This window comes from Antennarius striatus, chromosome 18, assembly GCF_040054535.1.
Source record: "Antennarius striatus isolate MH-2024 chromosome 18, ASM4005453v1, whole genome shotgun sequence".
NCBI classification, from domain to species: Eukaryota; Metazoa; Chordata; class Actinopteri; order Lophiiformes; family Antennariidae; genus Antennarius; species Antennarius striatus.
In genome coordinates this window covers 8,547,501-8,565,605 of record NC_090793.1, presented here as the reverse complement: position 1 = coordinate 8,565,605, position 18,105 = coordinate 8,547,501, and the positions used below count along the sequence as shown (strand labels likewise).

Sequence of the window (18,105 nt, the reverse complement as noted above, 5' to 3'; positions counted from 1 at the left end):
CAACCACGCAGGTTCAGACAGTTCAGGCTCGTCAGAGGAGGCTCTGCTCTGCAGGACAGGTGCAGAGCTGAGTCATTGCCCTGCGACTTATGCAACACGCTCTGATCCTACAGTTTACGGCCCCTATATCAGTGTTTTGGTCCAACTTTGCAGCTTTTTCCGCGTCACGACAGGTTAATAAATACACAAACAGTGGTGGGTCCGCTGTAGCTTCACACCCTGTGGGAGTTCTGTTTAAAAAAAAAAAAAAAAAGTCTCCAAGTAGTTCAAATTTGGTGTCTGCTGGTATGAGAAAAAGTGCTTCAACTTTAGCCTTTAGTTGACTCGACCGGGCCAGAACGTGTTCGGGGCGAGCGCACCCGGATCGGGCGGGAGCTGTCCGCTCCTTTGTGGTGCTGAAATCACGATCCCAGCAGAGTGATTGTTTCTGAACCTGAATCTAATTCATTCTAAACGGTCCCTGTTCAAGCTGGATTGACTGATTTTTTTTTCCCTCTCTCCGTTAGTAGCGGCTGAACATCAGGCTGGGGTCGTCGGTGATAAAACAAGGGCGCATCCGTCATTAAAATGCAGGATCTGGGGGGGCGAACAGGCGGATATGTCTCCAGTGAGCATGCTTGAGGTTTTCGCACACTTGGCTCAAGGTGACATTCCATTACTGAGCACAACGCGCGCACATAGCCACCACCATCCTATCAGGGCTGCTCCTTACCTCGGAGCTTACCTTATCCTACAACATTAACCTGCTCATTGGAACATAATGCCTTTTTTTCCCCCCCCTTTTAAAGGAGCGCATAGGATTAGCATCAGATCGACGCTCTCCTTGGCTAAACGTGCGCGCCCCGCAACGAAAAGTCGCCATGTGTTAGCAGGCCGGGCTGGTTGAGCATCCCAGACATGCTATTATCCATACAAGACCCGGAATAGGATTTGTTTACAACCTTGACGGGACGCTCTTAGACTGACAACAGGTTGTTTGTGGGATTGGGGTGGGGTGGGGTGGGGGGGGGATGAAGGAGGGTAGGGGAGTTGGTTTGGCGGCACGTTGCAATGCATCGTTTAAAATGTCTGCAGATTTAATCATCAGGGTTTTAAAAAGAACACACACACACACATACACACACACAAAAAAACAGCAGCAGCAGTCCGGAGCCTCGGACAGCAGCCATGCATGCGTTCCCATGGAGTACTCACTAAGCGAGTTGTAGATGACAATGAGGATCTATCTAAACGGCCCCTGGTGACTTTCAACGTGCCTCCAATAATGGCAACCCCTGCTCTTACCTGAAATCACTGTAAGGGTGGATAATCCAATTTCCAGCTGATTTTACCCTCTCCTGTTCTCTTTCCACTGCTTTTTGACTTCCATACATGCGTAAGGAGAATTTGTTAACTCCAGGCTGCAGCATACTACTAAACTGCCGCTGCATGAAGCTGGCTTGGCTTCCCCGAGGCTCTGCGTCCTCGGCGGGCACGATTTGCGGTCCATCTTCCGTCTTCTGGAAAGTGACAGAGTTCCTGGGCTGCTGGGTCTGAGTTTGACTCGGGCCGTGTAGCGAGGATGAGGCTTTCCTGCTCGGTGCGTTTGAGAAGGACACCTTGGAGTCCTTTTTCTCAGAGACACCGCTGGATACCGGGGTAGCGCCGGGGTTTGCGCTCTCTCCTCCGTATCCTCCGGTCAGGGAACCACCTGGGGTGATGGAGCCGTCCATGCTGGCGCTTGTCGAGTTACAGGCACCTCGTTTGGTGTGTCCACTGTCCTCGGCCCTGACCGACCCTCCCGTCTGTTTCTCCTGCTTGGAGATGATTGAGCGCAGGCTCCCGGTACCTGAGTCCCTTCTGCATTCTCCGTTTTTGTTGCATTTCATGCTGGAAATTGAAGCGATGCTGTTGCAACCATCACCTGCTGCCGCGTTTAAAACCTCTACCGCGATCGCTGAGTCCGACGCCTCCGCCCCAGATGCTCTGCGCGTCTCGCAGCGCGGGGCAGCATCGCCAGGACAGTGTGTCTGGGTCTCGTTAGCTCCGGAGGCAGCAGAGGGCCGTGCAGCGGCGGAAGCGTCCTCTGTGTGAGTGTGGCTGGGCTCCTTGTTGGAGTTTCTCCTGGAAGCAGAGGACGCGGCTCCCCCTCCTGGCGTAAAGTTCTTCATCCTGATACTGCCGCCTCCTCCTCCTCCTCCTCCTCCACCACCACTGCCGCTCCCCCCGGCTCGGCGCAATCGCGGATGTTGAAACTTGGGCTCCTCTTCTCCTTCTTCTGTTTCATCCATAACGACGTCGCTGGTCGCGCCAGAAGACTTGCCGTTCTGCGCGTCGGGAGAACCTGGGTCCAGACAGCTCTGGCCGCTGTTGCGTCTCGTACATCTGGTGGCGTCAGCCTTGGGTGCGCTGATGATGTGGCCGCATCCAGTGCCACCCACCGCCTTGTTTTTCATGGTGGAAGTAGACGCCGGTGAACCTTCATTCCTGTCCATGACATTGAGCATATCAAATTTTGCCTCCAATTATCTTTGGAGAAAACCAATCAGAGATGGAGGGAGACGGAGAGAAGAAGAAGAGTGAGGGAGAGAGAAAGAGGAGAGGGACAGAGGGAGGGCTGGACGTGACTTCTTTGTAAACTACAGCGCCTTTACTTTCACCAGTCATTGTCGACGAAGCCCAGGCGTCAACCTAATTGAGACCTTTTGACTGCGTCCAATGTCATGAAACCATTAGTTTAAGCTGCTCTTGATGTGAGGCCTTTGTCCAGATCCAGACGCGTAATATTGCGGGAAGTCCATCCAAATAGTCGTACGAGAATGATTGACGTCGATGTAGATTACACTGACATCAAAAGTTTGATTGTAATATGTTAATAGAGGCTCAGATGATGTCATGTGTTTCAGAAGGTGTTTTCAATGACAACCCCCATAAATTGTGTCACGCTTAGTTGGTGTTTAGCGCGACCTAGTGGGCAAATAAGGGCAGTACAGCCGGTGTCGAACAGAATCACACTATGGGTCTTGGAATGCGTTCAGACTGCGGATTCCAATCTGATCGGATTCCAATCAGATTGGAATCCGATTTGCCAGTAAATCAGTTCAGATTATATTCAGAATTTTTTAGGGGTGAATTCGTTCAATCACCTTAGTCCCCCATCATGACAGTATTTTTCTTATTAATATCATTTATAGTTTAACATTGTTGACCTCTGTCACCGTACCCAAGGCTGACTGTCCACACTTGTTTTTAACAATGTCCAAATGGAGATGCTCTGTTCAGACTGGGTCCACATTTATTGGCCAATCTGACAGGTTACCGTAGCAACGACGTCGGGGAGCGGAGGCGTCGTCCAGCGCCTGCAGTTTGTTGAGGTCATATAATTGCGACAGCGGCAAAAACAACAAGGATGAAAGTGGATGTTGGTTACTTTAGTGTACTGGCGGTGTCACTGTCTAGTAGACGCTCCAGTCATTGTCAACTTCTTCCATTTTTTTTCCTATCCGTAACACGTCACGCCTTTTTTGGCGCGTTGGCTCTTGCGTCGGTTAGAGTGACGTCATACACAGTCAAAACCGTTCGCATGTAGTCGGCAGGTTTACTGTACAGTATTTTAAAAAACGTGCATTCAATTGGGTTTTTTTTTTCATTTTAATGTGAATATATATTTTAAAAAATATATATATTTTTGTGAAAGACAATTAGCTGCTCCCATCAATGCAATATTTGGTAGAGTATCTTTAACATTGCCCAGTTTATCCATCGTGTTAAATAAGATTGCATGGGGGGGGGGTTTTAACAATATGTCCAGTATTGAGCTGTGTGGCTCTTTATTTTGTCAAGAAATACAAAATACATTGCACACAGATCTTATTAAAAGAACACACAAACTACAAATGCAAAAAATGTGAAAAATCTTTATTTCAGCAGTTTACTCATATTCACATTCTCAACAATATTGTGCAAATTAAACAGCAAAGGTGTATATAAATAAAAATCTGATGCATACACACCGTTTCTTTCTACGAATTCGAAATTTGATGTCAGACAGTTCAAATTGAACTCTGTCTACACATCTATGCACATTGCACCACCCAAAAACAATTTTAAAAATAAAATAACACTTGTCATGTAAATATAAAATTTGTCTCAACATTAAGTTAAAAATATGTCTCCATCACAAAGCAGTCCACTCTCATACTCTGCTCTGGTTCTGCTTAAAATCCATTCATAACTGTTATTAATTAAGAGCCTTTCAAGATCCTCATTCAACATTTCCCGGTTCTCCCTCCCCAAAGAATGCAACAATAGCAGCAGGAGCTGGTCCCAGCATCTGCTCTGCACAGAGGGAGGAATGATGACTAACCGTCTGCAACAGATTCAGTGTTCGCCTTGATTCCTCTCTATCCACCTGTTTTGAGACGTCATCCTGGTCTCTGTCCTGGAGGGGAATTGACGGGTGTTGTTTGACACTCGATGTGAGGTTTTTCAGTGTGCGATGCGGGTGATAATAATCTATGAGTTGCTGGTAGCATTCTCATTGCTAGCCGGGTTGGGAGAGGAAGAGGATGAGGAAGGTAAGTTCACTCCTGATAACTCTGGTGAATCTATGGCTGTGTTTTCTCCGCTGAGACTCTTCCTGCACACAGGACACGTATCATGCTGTTGGGAACAAGGACAAATGAGACCGGTGTAAAAACTTGGTGGTTCAAACACATAATATTGTCCACTTTTGCTTTGGATGGAACATTTATCAGAGCACAAGGGGTTAGAATACATCTCATCAGTAACAAATCTGTATGTCTATAGCTAGAAAACTAAGCTGATACCAATCAGATGGTTGATGCATGCACGTACCCGTTCTAGCCATGGTACTATACAGTCGTTGTGAAACAGGTGGCTGCATGGCAGCTGTCTAACACTCTCCTCCACGTGGAAGTCTTCTTTGCACACAGGACACTCTAAACCAGCAACTGCACAAACACAACGTGAGACACTGTCTCTACCAGGGGTGCCCAATAAAATGCAAAATGTCAATAAATATTAACTAACATTAGCAATTTTGGTAGATTTGACTTTTCTTAAACTTAGGTCAACGCGCATTCGCAGACACGGTGCAAGCAAACAAGTTACATATATAGTGAGTTACCTACAATTTTTAGCACTTGGTAATTTTGTCTTAAAACAGAAAAAATGTCTTAAACAAAAAAAAACGAGTGGGGGAGTGGACCAAGTTAAAAAAAAATTTTTTACACTTTCACATGGAATGGGAGGAGATCATTTGGAAGTGTGTTTGAGGATGGCTGTCAGCAGCTACTGTCCAGACTACGAATGTATGTATGGCTGATTCCATTCAGTGTAAGTCATCAGAGTGAACTTAAGACATGACAAAAAAAGTAGATAGTTAATTGTGTTGTGTGATATGGGTTCATGCGGCTATGCAAGGTACCTTAACATACCTTGCACATATAAAGAATTCTCAATATATTTACAACTAAGTATATGTTTTGCTTTTTTTGTGGTGGATCATTTTGACCTGGACGTTTTAAAAGTAGCTTGCATGTGGAAAAAAGTGTGTGCACCCCTGGATATTTGAGTTCATATATTCATTTGAAAATATGCTATCATTTCCACAAGGAAACAAATGTCATAGTAAAAGAGAATAAAGTTTTGATGTTAACAAGGACAAAAACACGAGAAGCAATGAGAAAGTAACTACGTGAGAGACTAACAGAGATACTCACCAACATGTTCCTCTGTAATGGAAACGGTGGGTAAACGCCTTATCCTTTCTCTTTCTGCAGGAGGAGGACCAGAGTTTTCAAACTGGTTCATCAACTACAAGAGAAAAACTTTGTTAAACTGCTGCAAGAAACATCTACATGAGGAAGACATGCGTTTATTTGTATATTTATCTATTTAATTTTATTTTTTAATTTATTTATTGCCAACAGAATAACTCCATGTAAACCCAAAAAACATTAAATATCTTCGTGTAAAATGTTGAAATTCAGAACTTTGGATTTTAACAGTCATGCACAACTACAGTATTTTCCGCACTATAAGGCGCACTGGACTATAAGGCGCACCTAAAAGCCTGAAATTTTCTCATAAACCCGTAGTGCGCCTTAAAATCCGGTGCGTCTTATATATGGATTAATATTTATATTAATATTGGTTAAAAACATGATCGCTGAAAAAAAGCCAGTCTGGCCGCCAGTCTGGCCGCACTCCGCCACCAGAGGAGGCCCCTCACAAGGCACTCGGGCCTACGCCCCCTAACAACGGTAGTCAAGGGGCGTCCCCGAAGTCCCGGCTCTGACTGAGCTGCTCTCAGACGGTAGAGCAGACTGTAGGAGCACCGGTGATTACGTAGCAAAACATAAGGAACTTTCAACAATTCTATTAATAAAGTTTGACTGAGTGACTGATCTACTGTGGCGCTGGAAATAACCCACTTTAAACTTAATTGGTCTTAAAAATGCCACTGTGCTGTCATCTGGAGTCTAGTGACAGTCTATTCTATTGGTCTGTGGAAACATGGAGAAACTGGCATAAAGCTGAATGAAAGACCCTCAAAGCTGAACTTCCAGCCTTTTCTGAAATTTCAAGAGCACAGTCACTGCTAGACAAAGGTGCCAACGGGTGTGCTGCAATTGATTTACAAATGTAGTTGATAGCTATGGGGCTGCGGCGGAGGGGCGCATTCATGCTTGTGTATTCTGTCTGCAGCGACGTGCGGTGAATCTCACGGCGGTGAGACACCGACATTAAAGTCAGTTCTAGGAGTAAAACAGCGTCATATTTGCCAGTAAATTAGCAGCCTGACATTAAAAACTAGTTTAAAAATTGTTTAGGACACACAGCAGCAAATAGCTGCACCTCACCTCCGACTGGACTATCGATCGATCGAAACAATATTTAATTAATAAACTAAGACGAACATCGGAGCTCAAATATCTGCTTCGAACTTCAGATCAGGAAATAATCCATTCTGTTCGCACTGACTGCACTTGAAATGAATTTAACCAGTTTTTAATGTCAGGTTTTTAATATGCGTGTTGACTTCTTTCTAAGATGGCAAAGGGATCAAGTGATCAGGTTTCCTTGATGGGGGTTAGGGTTAGGGTTAGTGACATAACAACAGGGGCCATTCAAAGGTACTAGGCAGTCATGAATGCAATCATGACTGTCTGAGCAGAGCGGCTCTATCTAGTGGACGGATTGCGCAACTACAGCCACCGCAGTTTAACAAATAAATTTGATTTATTTTTTATTGTGTGCGCCTTATAGTCCAGTGTGCCTTACAGTGCGGAAAATACTGTACTTATTTTATTCATTAAAATAATGCTAAATGCACACCTGTTGCAGTAATGATACTACATGCATTGTAATAGCTAAACTTCTCATTACCGAAACAGAAGTTCTCTCCACCACCACTGTTTTTGTAATGATAAGCACAACTGTCGTGTAAGCAGTCTGGCAGGAGAAAATCTAACTTTTAACTTGAGAGTAAAAAAGATCTTTTCACCTGGTAGCCATCTTGAAAGCACTGCCCTATGTGTTGCTTTAAACAAAATATAATTTTATTTAACGTTCTCTTGACATGTGTAAACAGTCCTTCAAATATGTTGTGGAGGATGAGAATGTAGATCACGGACACTTAATTTCTCCTCTATGTCTTCAACATTATTAAATATGAATATTTAATGATTTGTTTTTCACTTAAAATCATCTACTACAGCATCCATGAATTTTTTTCAGCTTCTTTGTATTTTAAATTGTGAAAAATAACAACATAAATTACATTCAAACAGACCTGGATGTGTTGCGGTAATGAGAATTTTGGCAGAAAACACAATAAAATATAAATATAATTAATTTTTATCATGAAATCAGTTGTTGTTCCAGGTAGAGGTCATTATCAGCTTTATTATTATTTTGTTCAGTGACTAACTTGCATGTTTTATAACTGAAATTGTGGCCGCCATGGTGATTCACTAATTTCATGAGAATGACCCTATTACAACTCTGTAAAATGTATTTTAATATCACTCATAATAATGAATATAAAGCGCAAAATCTCTCTGACCATTCTTTAAATTTCGCAACAACCCCTCATCTAGTCTACTACGTGATGCTCGGTATTATGAGAATGTCAGGAAGTGAACAGCACTAAGACTCCCGCTGCGAAGACACCAAGTCAACTCAGTGAGTGAAATATTGACATGCAGAAAAGTTGAGGAGGAACAGTCAGAGAAACAGGTTTAGTAAGTCAGAGGGAAGTATTTTCATGTTTGTCATCGTGTGAAAAATAGGCTGTGAAAATAAAGCTTGAAAAGACAGGAACTGAAATGACTCCAGTTTACATGACAGAAGCGGCAATAAATGCATATACCTTAAGTGATGAAATAAATCTGGGTCATAGATTTAATTCAAGTTCTTCGGCTGCTAAAAGGTTCCAATGATATACAGTGGTAAAATCCTGTTCAGTTATAGCCACCCTTTAAATGTTCTTATGATTACATTTTTGAATAATTAATAATCAAGAAAGCCAATATCTCTACGATAAATAAATTAATAAGTACAACAAATGATAAATTTGACTAAGAAACAATCATCAAGCTTGATACTTCAATGGCGACCAGAGCCATGCAGACAGAGGTCTGACCTCTCCTTCAAAGGCTCTGCTTTTCAAATCTGCTGTCGTCTGAATAGCTTTAAGCATTCAGTGTTGTGCAAAACGACTAAACTGAGCATTTCCCAATGAAGCTGTGAATTGTAATAAAAGAAGACAAACAACCTCTCTGTTCCAAATTGGTGCTTTTAGAAATTAAACTGCACTGATACGTATAAAAGGTTATTAATTATGGTCTAATGAAATGTTGTATTCCACGGGAATGTTGTACTCCATGGACAACATTTATGGGACACAGTAGCTGCTGGCTTTATAAACAGTTTTATCTCCGCTTTTACCTGTGTAATGATCGCATCAAGACCGTTGGCACCCCAGGCATAGTCCACTGGGCTGGAATGTAGCATACCCCTGCAAGTCAAGAAGGTAATGAATAACAACAACAAAAAATAACTGGTAACACAATAAGCTTTGCTTTACTTCTTATTCTTACCATGGTCCCATCCTCATACTTGTCATGGCTGTAGGAGCGATGATTCCATTAACTAGTTGCTGGATAATTCTGAAAAAATTACAATCAAAAATAACAATTACAAAGCAGTTACAAAGCAACATCTGTAACTTCTATAATTTGTAGAATCATGGTCATAACAATCTACATTTAGCACATGATATTCTATAAAAAACAATTTCACACATTTTACATGGATATGTTAGTTTAACAGAGTTCCTAATCGGTTGTAGCTGATCTGAACACAACAAGTCAATATCAAATTGAATTGCTTTTATTTTGTTTCTCCAAACATTTGGAGCACGTTTTAGTCACACATTAAGAAGCTACTCCTTTACTTATAACCTCATGTGTTTCACAAAAACCTTTTGCAGTCACTTTACTGCTGATAATTACTCACCCCTCTAATGTGGGCACCCCATCAGAGCGCATAGCCTGTCGTCGAGTGATATGCCGACCCCATGGATGCCTCCCGCCATCTCGGTGCCGAGACGCCATTTCCCAATCTCTTGTGTTTTCTGTCTCTCGGTTGCTGTCAATGGGCAGTTGCGGTTGGTCGAAGTTTTCATCAATAATTCCAAGGGTAAACAGTCTATATCCAGGTGCAAACGTGAATGGATGGCGTTGATGCATCTGCCATTAGACAAACACCAAGGCAATGTCAGATAAAAGTGGAGGGATGTAAAAGATTTTCCTGGACCGGTGGATTGAACAAATCACACTGACCTGAGAGGTTGGGCGGTTCTGAAAGCTGGTGGAGGCCAAGGATGTGGAGTCACCGTCAGTGCTGCATGAACACAAGTGGTGAATAAAACAGCCTGAAATTCAAACATGGACTTACACAAGAAAAATTCATCTTACCTTCTTTGATCAAAAAGTTCCTCAATGAAACCCGATCCACAGCGAGGACAGGCATAGTCCTACAACAAAATCACATCAGTGAATGTCTTAGATTAACATATACATTGGTGCTTTGAAAACAGGTACATGGAGATTAATCTGATACATCCTAATTCACCGTGTCAGGAAAAAAAAATCCTTCCATTCATAAGCATTACAAAGATGATTTTTGAGTGTGTTGGGTCGATGGGACAACTTTAAGGTGACTTTGCCACAATAGCAAACAGACCGGCTTGAACTGTCGGAATAATGATGCCTCAGCGTTACCAAACGCAAACACAAAACAATATGGAAACAGTGTAAAATGGAAATTTTTTTTAATGTTAGCTGTCAAGCTGTAAATTTGTCGAATATGCAGTTGATTTTAATTCTACCGTGAAAAATCACGACGGAAACGCACTTCAATGACAAGTTGAGCCCCTGCTGAATTTACTGTGAGGCGGCAGTTAGCCTTGGACGTGATGTCTATGGGGCTAGCTTACTACTACCAAACAGCAGTTTATCGACACGACTGTGTTCGCAACGGACATAAATTCGTTCAGCCGAAATATAATTCGTTAGCGTGTCTCATGTGTCGATACCGGTAAACGCAGACTGATCTCTGCCGCACACAGGTGACAGAAGAAGCGGCGGAGCGGTGTAGGAGCGTCAGCCATTTTTACGCAGGAGGCAGTTTGTGATGTGACGTTCCGTATCCAGGCTTCAAAGAGCGGGCCGACTCTGCGAGGGGGCGTGTCTTCAATGAAGGAAGCCTATCGAGGCTGGCTTCATTTAGGGGAGGAGCTGAAAGTGATGTACAAAGCCTCGTTGCCTTGGTGATACCACGTGATTAATTCAGGAAGTGGTTCTGATTTTGTTGGGAGTGTTAGCAGCGATATACAGGCTCCATTCAAAGTGTGGTTGTTTGATGGAGAGTTGCGGTCAGTGAGAACTGCCTTGCTGTGTCTAGTTTCACTTTTTTTTTTCTTAAAATAGGTAGGGTCATATTAAACCAGGGATGTTTTCAGGATTTTGGAAAGCACATGTTTGAATAGGAGATTTTTAACAATACAATTGTCGTTAAGAAACTCCATAACAGTAAATTAAACTATTACTATGATTATACTATTATATATACTAATAACATTTGAATTCAGATTCTCGAAGGTATGGATTATTGACGGTTATATTCTTATATTATTATGTTCAGTCACTATATTTTACTTTTTATGAAATATTCAATTACATTCAGGTAATTACATAGCTACACAGACTTACATAACTAAATAATATACTGTATACAATGCAACCCGCGACAGCGGAGGTAGCGGGTTTAGAAAATGAATGAATGAATGAAATAATACATAAACACTAAATGGGTTCATCGATATACTGTGAAACATGAGTAATTCAGGCAGTCTTAAGTGCTTCTTTTATTTCCAAGTTTAAAAAATTTTTTTGACAACACTGAATAATTTTGGGAAAACAAAACAAACAAACAAAATTTGGAACAACAAAACGTCATAAAATTGTGTTTATATAATTTACCAATTATCAATGTGTTACCCCAAATAAATTTCAACTTGTTATATTGCATAAATTAACCAAACTGATGGACGGGTGGAGGGGATTCGATTCACACTCTTGCCATAGGAGGGCGGTAATGTGCTGCTAGTTTGTCAGCCGCCAACAAAAACGGCAGAAGAAGAAGAGAAGACGAAGAAGAAGAAGAAAAGAAGAAAACGAAAGAAGTAATTGCTATTTCAGAAAGGCCTTGTCGTATTTCTTTCTCTTTGATTAAGAAGTCTTTTTTTCTGCGGTGCCATGGAGTCAGACGATGCCGGTAATTCATATTCACTAAATATTTAGCAGTTCTCCTCACTGTAATCGCCCGTAACCAGAGCATTCGTTAACGTCATCCAGCTACTGTAGCTAACCGTGTTTAGCCGCTGGTTTGCTAATTGACGTATCCATGTAACTTATTTACATTTACAAGATAGTGTCGGTGAAGCTGCATTATTTTTTTGAATAGTAAACATTTGAGTCATTTTAACATCCTTTCATTGATTAGGTCGAGGAGGCTGGAAGTCTAAGCCTGGCCAGATACAGAAAGGAAAGGTGAACATGAATATTATCCGTCAAGAAAAGTTGATTGCTGAGAAGAAGAAGGAGATCGAAGCCAGATTGGCAGAGCAAGCTAAAATGTCTGCTCAGACCACGAGCAAACCCATGTCTCCAAGGTAATGACTTGCACATTGATCTGATAACATGCTACACAAACAAAAACACAAAGCAATTGCCTAATTAAGCATGGTGATGTCAGTCAGTGTTTTCTCTGACGTTGCACTCTAAATTGATTTTTGTAGTTCTCCGAGTCTTCAAGGAGGTTCCTCGAACAAGTTTGCAAATGATGGAAGTTTCTTACAGCAGTTCATGAAGATGCAGAAGGAGAAACCCAGCAATGATTCTGGTTTGTGTTCATTTGTTCATTTGCCACAAGGTACAGATGAGGGTCTTTAATAAAGGATAGGTTTACCATTATTATATGTTTTTAATATCTGTGTTTTGTGCTCTTCTAGTCTCCACCATTGAAGCCAAAAGTTCCTCAACCTCATCTTCATCACCTAGAGCAAATGCAATACAAAAAAAAAGTATTCTTGTGGGCAAGCGGCCTGGCCTTGCCATCAGCAGTATGCTCAGTCAGTTTAAGAACTACTCACAGCCAAAGAAGAATCCTGTTCTCAGCCAGAGGGAGAGTGTGTTCTGCTCTCCCACTGGTGAAGATGAAGAGGAAGAGGCTGAATACTCCGATTTCTTAGAGATAAAAGGTAATTCAAGGCCTATGTGTTTCACTGTCTCTCTGGACAACTCCGTGGCTGGGACATGTCAGTGCTTCATCTGCTTACTCCAGGGGAAAAGTTGCCTTGTGCCTGACTTTTATCATAGGTACCCTTAGAGTAAATGTACTCATACGCTGCTTAAAGTCTCTCCCCCAGAGGATTCAGACACCAGACTCATTATTGACAAGATGGCCTCCTTTGTGGCGGAGGGAGGACCTGAGCTGGAGAAAAAAGCCCAGGAAGACTACAAGGACAATCCTGTTTTCTCGTAAGTTAAAGGACATTATTGCTCATCCATATATAATACAAGTGTAGTATTTCCATTTTACTCCCTTTGCTTTTAGGTTTTTACATGATAAGAGCATGGAATATTTCTACTACAAAAAAAGAGTAGCGCAATTGAGAAAGGATTTCCAAAGATCTGAGAATGCATCTGAAAACTGTAAGTTTGTTTCTTCTTTCACCAATTCTTGTGTCTGTTTTCTCCTCTTTTTGCGCAGATATATCATATATTTGTGAACAGTACTGAACGGCCAGATGATCATAACTTGCATATTGTGTAAAGAGAAAATATTGACCACACAAAGTATAAATTATCCAACAGCATATTATTGTAGAATGTTTATATACATATATTACGACTTAGATCTCTCACATCTATGTGTTAATAATCAAATGTAGAATTTGAGTTTGAAAGCAGCAAATAGATTCATATTTAGCAATGAATTATGATTAAGACTATTACGTCTATTTTTGTCCTTGTTACTTAACTACATTGTTGAATCTTAACAAGAAACTACATGTGAAAATAAAAGTTTAAATTACATATAAAATAACATGACACGTTTGTGTCACAGGGTTGATTCACTCTGGTTTAACATGGTCATCAATGTTACAGTAAAAGCCTCACATCCATGCAACTCCCCATTCACCAGCCCTGTCCCTTCCTTGCTCCTTCCTCTTCTTATCCCCTATTGGCTCTAGACTGGTGCTGTGTGAGGGCCAGTTGAGTACAGTACAGTAGTAGAGTGTGAATTGAAAACCGGTACTGATAGGCTGCTTAAAGTCTCCCCCCCAGTGGACACGGGAACCCGGCAGATGGCTGTGAAGCCGGTCAATTTTGTTGCAGAGGGTGGTCCACAGGTGGAAGCCATCATTGCTCAACACAACAGAGACAACACACACTTCAGGTCAGCCACTGTTTATTTGACTTTCGTAATTTTTATACGTTTTGCTCTGTCATTCTACTCATACAAAATATCTGTCTGTCCTTCAGTTCTTTAAATGACCACCAAAGTCCAGCCTATTGCTTTTACAAAGAGGACGTACGGGAAGCTGCAGGCACCCAGAGTTCTTTAGAATCAGGGACAAATGTTCAACGACCTCCTGCTCCTCCGCACCATATTAAGGAGGCAGCTCCACCCATCAAACGGAAGAGAAAGAGTCGATGGGGGTCCGAGGATGATAAAGTCGAGTTGCCTATTCCCACCATCGTTGTCCCACCAGAGATTAATGTTCCAGACCCTAACATACCCACTCTCTCTGGTATGTGAGTTTTTGTTTTACCAAGTGTATTATGAGAGCTACAATCAGACATTAATGAAATCACACTTTTTAAATTACCTTAAGTATAGTTCAGATAGCCTTTGTGACTGCAATGTCATTTGATAGTGATTCATTTGTTAATATATTTGTTTCTAATCATGATTCAGCTCAGGACTTGAGAGGTCTTGGTTATAAGAAAGGGAAGCCTCTTGGGCTGGTTGGAGTGACGGAACTATCTGAGGACCAGAAAAAGCAAATCAAAGAACAACAAGAGGTAAAAATAAATCAAAATCATTTGAATAAGTGTTAGATATTTGAACTTTACCTAAGCCCCTCCCAATTCATCGACCTGTGCTCTATCACAAGTTGGCATTGTTGCTCTGCGTAATCTAAGCACATTCATGATCTGTGTCTCTGTGTGTGTCATTGTTAACACACCCACTGTAGATGCAAGAGCTCTATGAAATCATCATGAAGCACAAGCGTACAATGGCAGAGATGCAGGTGATGTGGGAAAAGGCAATAAGAGAGCACCAACATGAATACGACAGCGATGAAGACGTGGACGATAGGAGCGGCACCTGGGAGCATCGCCTACGAAAGATGGAAATGGAAAAGACTCGCGGTAAGCATGTCTCTGGTTATGGACTGTCGTTTTTGGCTCTGCAGCACTGACAGCTGTGGATGTCAGATTGTCAGCTCTGGTCCATACAAAGTGGCTTTGTGTAAAAATATCTGGTCTTTACTTTTCCAGAATGGGCAGAATCTCTGACAGAAATGGGTAAAGGCAAACACTTCATCGGTGATTTCTTGCCCCCCGAGGAGCTAGAAAAGTTTATGGAGACTTTCAAGGCGCTTAAGGTCAGTTTTTGTCTGGATTGTCTTGTTCCAGAGCTTCATATGGACACTACTACTTATACCCTGTTTGATTTAGTGTGGCTAAAGCAGTAGTCTTTTTTTTCCTCCTCCCTTCTGTCATTGTTTAAATTTGACAAGCACCGGATTACGAACATTGTCCTCGAGTTGTTACCACAGCAGAGGAGGCTACATTTTCACTTGGGTCCATTTGTTTTAGTTTTTCAGCAGGTTACTCAAACTCGTGAAAGGATTTCCAACAAAAATTTAGGATAACAGTAAATGTTGGTATAGATATGGGTAAAGTTGTGAATTTAGGACTTGTATATGTGTATTTTAGGGATGGGCTTCATTTTGGTGTTTGTTTGTTATGGAACTGATAAATGTGACCCTGGTATGTATCCCTCAGGGTGTGCATTTTGTGCAGTTCCACTTAAAAAAATACAGATTCACCAGAAATGAGTGATGAACGTTTCTGAACACACACATCTGAAATTCTTATCAGAGGGTTATAAATTAGAATTTGGACTTGGATTTACTGTTTTACCACAATACCCTCTTTTGTCTGTGTGTCTTGCAGGAGGGCCGTGACCCAGACTACTCTGAATACAAAGAGTTCAAATTAACGGTGGAGAATCTTGGTTTCCGGATGCTCATGAAGATGGGCTGGACTGAGGGTGAAGGCCTCGGTAGTGAAGGACAAGGAATCAAAACTCCTGTCAACAAGTGAGTACATCTGGTCCACATTTGCCTTTTTTCTGTCTAGGGGAATAAAACAATCTGCATTCACCATTTCTTGGTGCTTCTGCAGCTAACACTTTAAAACAGTATAGGTATTTGTTTATTCCTTGCAGTCTTCTATACAAAATACTCTGTAAACTCTGTGGCTGGAGGCACGTCTGCAGCTCATCCATCCACACTTCATACAAGCATTTACATTATACAGTACGCACAATATTTTGTCAGAGCCAAATCGCAGAAAATTGTATTTTTGTGGTATGAAAATCTTTATGTAATTGCTTCTAGTCTGGGCTGCTTCATTGCCATCGATTATGTTGAGTCATCCATTTATGTTTACTGTGCTGACTCAGTTACTCAAACTGTTAACATCCGACTGAATAAAGACAGCTGCTCCTGTGTTTTTTTCATACCCAATCATGTAACTAACCTGTTACTCAAACCTCACAAATTTTGAGATATTCCATCAGGGCTTTTGTTTTTGTTGTTTTATTTTTTAGCATGTCATTACATTTCCAGTCTTTCGTTGAATGTGTTGAACGTGTCTCTGTCCTGCTGCAGGGGAATCACTGCTACGAATGGAGCAGGGTTTGGAGTCGAGCGTCCAGCTGAGCTCACGAAGCATGACGATGAATATGACGCTTATAGAAAGAGGATGATGCTTGCTTACCGTTTCAGGCCCAATCCACTGGTAAAGGTTTCTTATTGTTTTCTTGTTTTTGCTGCTGCTTATTGTAACATTACTCTGCTAACTAATGTCCACTAATATGCGTAAATCTGCAGTCTGTTCTTTCTGTAAAATTTGAATTAAAGCCCCCTTTTTTGTTTCCACAGAACAATCCACGCAGACCGTATTATTGATGAAGAGGATTATGTCTATAACTCTGCTTCATCGTAAATTAAGAGCTCTTTTTCTGCAGCTGCCAAAGCTTCATCAGGCTTTGAAATGGACGTTGATGTACTGTAGAAATTTGAAAAATTGCCTGTGTAAACTATTGGGAGGTTTTAAACTATGTTTTTGGCTGTCCACTTTGATTTGGTTAGAATTGTTTCCTTCTATCTATAACCTTGTATTTTGCATCATTTCTGTAACAACACTTTCAAACATGTACATTTACACCAGATTCCCATGATGATTTCAATCCTCAGTTTGTGCAGATTTTCTGTTGTTTTTCATAGCTTGACTTAATGTTGCATTCTCAGCTAAATAACACAAACTGCTTTATAACCAGTTCAGTAAGCAGTCTCTTAACTGTACTGTAATTCATTTTGCATCCTATTTTGTGTCAATGTTCACTATAAAAATGTCTTATTGAAAATTTGGGTTGGATTATTCTTTAAAATTTTTTTAGTTAATCAAAACTTTAATTAACTAAAAAAATTTTAAGCATGTATTCAGTCAGCATCGCCCTGTCAGTGGTTAGAGTGAAGTCAGACCTCTAGTTTGTCATTATTTCTAGGAAAGGGAGTTGGCCGGTCACACTGGATAAATATATCTCTGAAATTTTAGCCGAGCAAGAGCCAATCTGGTGACATGATCAGTCAGAAGCAACTTAACCCATAGCTCAGGCAAAAAACCCTGACCTGCTGGGACCCAGAGCATTCTGCTCACCTCTGATCCAATCATTGTGTTTTAAAGTTACTCTAGTCACATGCTGTCTGGATCATACCGCTTCTGCAAGAAAGGGACTCTTTGAACCCAGAAACATGGATACTGTATGACTTTATTCTCTCTGTGACTCCCAATTTGTGTTGTATAGGGGCAACAAGCTACTGTAATTGTGGTGCTTTTAGATAGACAGGTGTACTCTTGTTATTTTCGTTATTCGCCCACATTTAATGTTTCAAGGTCTTCTAGAATGTACCCTGATATATGTATCTGTGAGACATGATTGATGCAGCTGAAAGAGAGGAAAAAGAAAATCAGTATGTCGTAAGCTAAAATAAATGTTTGGCCTGAAGTTAGAGCTGATGGTTATACTAATCAGCCTTGATAGTACATTTAAACACATTGGAGCTTCTGGTTTGTCCTTCCTGTTTACTACGTGTCAACACGTAATGACTGAAAATAACAGATCAGTGTCCCAGAAAAACTGCTGATGCAGTCTTTCCAGGGTCGTGAC

The 18,105-nt window shown here is 41.4% G+C and overlaps 3 protein-coding genes across 3 annotated transcripts in view; 1 reads left to right on the top strand and 2 right to left on the bottom strand.

Annotated features, from left to right (window-relative positions):
- LOC137612827 (potassium/sodium hyperpolarization-activated cyclic nucleotide-gated channel 2-like) overlaps positions 1–2,486 on the bottom strand; it is a 31,526-nt gene extending 29,040 nt beyond the window's left edge. Inside the window, exon 1 of the mRNA XM_068341553.1 lies at positions 1,285–2,486. Within this exon, the coding sequence (XP_068197654.1) occupies positions 1,285–2,486 (1,202 nt within the window). The remainder of the gene's footprint in view (positions 1–1,284) is intronic.
- Positions 2,487–3,910: 1,424 nt separating this feature from the next.
- On the bottom strand, positions 3,911–10,738 carry LOC137612505 (E3 ubiquitin-protein ligase RNF126-like). Its single transcript, XM_068341051.1, has 9 exons — positions 10,607–10,738; positions 9,987–10,045; positions 9,852–9,912; positions 9,526–9,758; positions 9,108–9,176; positions 8,956–9,025; positions 5,724–5,817; positions 4,837–4,952; positions 3,911–4,641 (listed from the first exon to the last, which is right to left on the bottom strand). The coding sequence occupies exons 1-9, from the start codon at positions 10,679–10,681 to the stop codon at positions 4,495–4,497; spliced, it is 924 nt and encodes a 307-aa protein (XP_068197152.1). The 5' UTR covers positions 10,682–10,738; the 3' UTR covers positions 3,911–4,494.
- A 970-nt stretch (positions 10,739–11,708) lies between these two features.
- sugp1 (SURP and G patch domain containing 1) lies at positions 11,709–17,295 on the top strand. Its single transcript, XM_068340519.1, has 14 exons — positions 11,709–11,847; positions 12,076–12,244; positions 12,371–12,474; positions 12,584–12,832; positions 12,989–13,112; positions 13,189–13,286; positions 13,911–14,034; positions 14,121–14,389; positions 14,557–14,663; positions 14,837–15,014; positions 15,144–15,250; positions 15,825–15,970; positions 16,544–16,673; positions 16,817–17,295. Exons 1-14 carry the CDS (start codon positions 11,829–11,831, stop codon positions 16,841–16,843), a joined length of 1,851 nt encoding a protein of 616 aa, XP_068196620.1. The 5' UTR covers positions 11,709–11,828; the 3' UTR covers positions 16,844–17,295.
- The last annotated feature ends 810 nt before the right edge of the window (positions 17,296–18,105 follow it).

What these genes read in the sequence shown, in the direction of transcription:
- sugp1 (XM_068340519.1), top strand. An exon ending in TGAGAATGCATCTGAAAACT is followed by an intron (nt 13,287 to 13,910) that starts GTAAGTTTGTTT and finishes GGCTGCTTAAAG; the next exon opens with TCTCCCCCCCAGTGGACACG. An exon ending in GGAAATGGAAAAGACTCGCG is followed by an intron (nt 15,015 to 15,143) that starts GTAAGCATGTCT and finishes TTACTTTTCCAG; the next exon opens with AATGGGCAGAATCTCTGACA.
- LOC137612505 (XM_068341051.1), bottom strand. Translation starts at nt 10,681, where the DNA reads ATGGCTGACGCTCCTACACCGCTCCGCCGCTTCTTCTGTCACCTGTGT. An exon ending in AGAACCGCCCAACCTCTCAG is followed by an intron (nt 9,759 to 9,851) that starts GTCAGTGTGATT and finishes GTCTAATGGCAG; the next exon opens with ATGCATCAACGCCATCCATT. An exon ending in GGGGTGCCCACATTAGAGGG is followed by an intron (nt 9,177 to 9,525) that starts GTGAGTAATTAT and finishes TAATTTTTTCAG; the next exon opens with AATTATCCAGCAACTAGTTA.